At 44.7% G+C, this 4,254-nt stretch overlaps 1 protein-coding gene across 1 annotated transcript in view; it reads left to right on the top strand.

The window, feature by feature from the left end:
- Nucleotides 1-226: 226 nt before the first annotated feature.
- Nucleotides 227-4,254, top strand: part of SUPT16H (SPT16 homolog, facilitates chromatin remodeling subunit) — a 3,088,153-nt gene continuing 3,084,125 nt past the window's right edge. The window contains exon 1 of the mRNA XM_044058195.1: nucleotides 227-557. Coding sequence (XP_043914130.1) covers nucleotides 492-557 — 66 coding nt within the window. The 5' untranslated portion in view covers nucleotides 227-491. The remainder of the gene's footprint in view (nucleotides 558-4,254) is intronic.

Here is a 4,254-nt window from a genome sequence, read left to right on the forward strand (position 1 = left end):
AAATCCTAAGCTTTAAGTAAAGGTACATAATAGATTCACACCATCTAATCAATAATCGACTATTTACGCGCCGAAAACGACTGGAAGTGACACGCATTTAACAAACTAGTACTACCACAACAGTACGCAATACGCCGTGCAGCCTCCAAGCAACCATGTAACATACGCCTAAACGTGCTCGTTCGCGTAGAGCTGTTCAATAAGAGTTCTATGAAGAGTGCGAGGAGTGTTGTCGAGAGCGCGCTCCTGTTAGTGCACGTAGAAGCGTGGGAAAGCGCGCGCGTAGCCTTGATCAGCGGAAAGAGGCAGTTCGGTTAACGCGGGAGTGTGGGGCTTTGGTTACGTACTGTCGGAAACATTGTGAACTTGGCAGCTCTGAGTAGGCCTGCAGAATATTACAACGAGTGGTTGCGTAATCTGCGCAAAGACGTGGTCTCTTTTTGTGGTTTTACTGGTGGTTTTCGAGACAACGGAGTAAAACTGTTGGGCAGATGGCGGTGAACTTGGATAAAGATGCCTACTATCGTAGGATCAAGCGGTTTTATAGTAACTGGAAGGTAAGAAGTTGTGGGCTGCTGGTGGAATGGCCTGTATGCCTCAACATCGGTTAAGTCTCAGCCCGTTGGTATTTTTGTTTATATTTGTCCTATCCTGTGGTGGATGGTTTATCTACTACATTGGCAGAACTTAAACGTATGTGACGTAGACGCCACTAACTCCCCTGTCAGAGTTGTAGGCACACAGGTTGCCTCCATGCTGCTTGGACTTGCTGAAGTGTTGTGGGTTTTACGGTGGGCCTTTCCTTGTAGATACTTTTAGGGCACCGTGCAGGCTGTTTCTGCTTCGTATGTCGTTTGGTTTGCACTTGGCAGCTGAATTACTAAAAGAGCCTTCACGTCGCGTAGTCCTATGCTAGCTTAGACACGTGTGTTTTTGTGGTGTCATGTTATGGCTTTGTAGGTAGGCATACACTGTAATGTATGGGTCATACAGTTTGAGTTGGTAACACTTTTTTCAAAAACGCAGGAACATCAGATGTCCAGCTGTCTGCACACAACTCAAAAATTTAAATGGTGTGAGTGAGGTCAGCTAGCAATGCAGATAACTGTTCAGATTGCTGTTACGTTGCTAAATTGTTAAATTAGTTTATTTTGTTTGAACAGTACAAAGTAAGCACACTGGGAACATAAGTTAACCTACATATAACTTTGTGACCTCTCTTAAAGTTCGTATTTTGAATATATGCCACAGCATCGCAGAAACCTACGAGTTTAATTGGTTGGCAGTAGGAAGCAGTAGTGTGATCTGCAACTGAAACTATTGATGTGCTGGGGAGACCTCAGAGTTGGCGTGTTTCATGTATGTACTTCCATTTGTTTACTAGGTTACCCAGTTAAGCTAAAATTCCGTCTTCACTGGATTCCTGTAGAAAAAAAGTGGAGGTGGTTGTGTTCTGCAGCGTTTACATTCCTACTGATTTGTCTGTTTACTCGCCCATTTCTTGAGGTAAAAGTGCTGGTCACAGGGGTGTTTTGGGTTTTAAGTGTATGCTCTAATATGCACAGTATATTTTATTGCATGGGATTGGGTACATATTCCCTATACTGCTATGCACGCACTCTGTGTATGGGTGAGCTGGCACAGTAGTCTAACAGTGACACTGAACTTTTATTTTCTGTCATTTATGACAAAGATGCGATGAAGACTACTTCACTAAAACACATTACGGAAGTAGACAAGAACAGTACTGGATAAACCACTGGACCACATCTTTAGTTAACACCAGAAGGAAACTCCGATATCCACCTGCTTTTTCCTCGCCCGTGTTATTTTCTCGTACATGATGTGGTGACTTTTGTGCACCTAGCACTTTCTCCTCCCTTTCATACATCCCCTTCCATTTTTTCCCTGTACGTATTGTCTAAAATCATTATGTAGTATATAAAACAGTTTTGTTTTAGTTGGAACTGTTTAATTACACTTTTTATTTTGCCGTACTTTCCTTAACTCAAAAGCACTCTGTTATGTTTTTCTTTATATAAACGTTTTCTTTTCCTGGGTAGAGCCTAGAAATGCTCCATGGTGAGCAGTGCTTTCACCCCCCCCCCCCCCCCAATTAAACTGTCAGTGACCATCTTGGTTATGGTACTGTAATGCAGTAGACTTTTGACACAGAGAATCCATGTATTTTGAGATGTAACACTTTTTTTTTTTTTCTGCATCACTGCTACATCTTATAGGTTCGTAGGTAGGTACTAGGCTATCGGCCCTGGGGCCTATATAAGCCTAGCAAAAAAAAGTTCCCTGGCTTTCGCCACCCAAGGAAGTTATTTTCCTACGCCCCTGTCAAGCAGAGCCACAGAAGCGATCCACGGGATGAATTTCCTATTAACCATCCAATTGTCAAGATTCTCTTACAGGGTTAATGAGCTTTGCTTGACATGAATGGGTAGTATGTTCCAGAGCATAGAAAGTCTCTGTAGCAGGACTCTATTCCTCCAGCATGTTCTATTTATTGTGGTGACAAGGTTTAGATCCCTGGAGCGTGTGGCTTGGAGGGATTGGGGTTTAAGTGTAGCATGTCCAACAGATCTGGGTTTGACGTGGCTTTGTGTGTTAGGCAGAGGTCACCGCTGAGTAGGTGATAAGCGGCGGAGTAGAGCTGGAGTTTTTTTGAGATGGTCTGTGTATGACATCTGTTTGAGGCCAGTAATCCTCTTAGTGAGGTATTTCTCTGGCCTTTCTAGTGTTGATGTCTTGCGAGGTACATGCCAAACGGGCTGTTTTACTCTATAATGGGTCTGATGGGGGGTGAGTAGAGCGGAACCAATGACTTTTTTTTTTTCTGGCGGTGAACCCCTTTGTGATGAGGTGTTCTATGTAGATGGATTTCCTGACTACTGTGGCGATGTGATTATCAAAGAATAGACTACTGTCCACTTGTGTCTCATTCCTCCTGTGGTGTTTAGTAGGCTACTGCTTATGTGGTAGTTCATGGGTACAGTGTTTTTCCAAAGGGGATGACAATGCACTTGGCATTGAGCTTGAGGCCATGACTTCGACACCAAACTTCAGTCTCAGTGAGGCCCCTTTGTAGAATGTCCACATTATTAGGCGATTTCATTATGGCACCTAGTTTGCAGTAGTCTGCGAACTTCGTTGGCCAAAGATCTTCTGTATTAGCCTGGACTTCTGAGAAGTAGATGCCAAACAGGAGAGGACCCAGGACTGAGCCCTGTGGTACTCCACAGGAGAGGACCCAGGACTGAGCCCTGTGGTACTCCACTTGTCACTGGTCTGAAGTTGGAGTTGGCTTTTTTCACTGTGTGGGTTCTGTCGGTGAGCCAGTTGACCACTTATCTTGTGACATGGTGATTTGTGTCCAGTCTACTGAGTTTATCTGTAATTCAAGAGTCTGGGGGGGGTGGTGTCCAGCCTTGGCGAGGTCTTGTCCACGGCTTTGACTGCTTCAAAGGAGTCAGTCAGGTTTAGGAAACATGATCAACTTTTTACAAAGCCAAACTTGAGTATGGTCCAGAGTTTGGAGGTTACCAATGTCCTTGTTTATAAGCTCCAGGATGATGTGTTTCGTGGCCTTGCAGACCAGGCACGTCAGGCTAATGGGGCAGTAGTTCCCTGGTGGCGCCTTCTATGTGGAGTGGGATAACCATTCCATAGTCACAAAGCCTGAAGTGAGGCTATGATTGAACATGATACTTAGATGCCCCAGTTTGTACTGTACTTTGTGCAGAATGCAACCTGGGAGGTTGTCCAGTCCAGTGGGTGCTTGTGCTTGGCTATGGCGAGTGCAGTCTTTACCTATGCGGCTGTGATTAAAGGAGCTTTGCATTCTTCTGGTATAGTGATGGGCCCTTTGGGGGGTGGTGATTGCACTGAACCGGTCTGTCAGGATGTTGGCAATATCAGTTGGTTCTGTGTATCTAGTGCCATTGTGCTGTAGCTCAGAGCAGGTCTGAGTGTTGCCATTGAGATTCTTGACATAGCTGTAGAATGCTTTTTGGTTGTCCGTAGAATCGGTGGCAAATTTCTTTTCATCACTAGCTTTGGAGGAGTTTGAGGGATCTCAGCTTCTTACTGAGGCTGACCAGGGAGTTCCTGCAATCAGGGGATTTTTGCAACAGCTTCTTCCTTTTGTTGTAGTAGTTTACTTATGGCAGGAGACCACTGGATTGGCTTCTTTTTTTGAGGAACATCGGTTGCCCATATTGGTAATGACCAGGTCCAGGATATTGC

This window comes from Protopterus annectens, chromosome 16.part0 (assembly GCF_019279795.1).
Source record: "Protopterus annectens isolate FY-2018-M chromosome 16.part0, PAN1.0, whole genome shotgun sequence".
In the NCBI taxonomy this organism is placed as follows: domain Eukaryota; kingdom Metazoa; phylum Chordata; order Ceratodontiformes; family Protopteridae; genus Protopterus; species Protopterus annectens.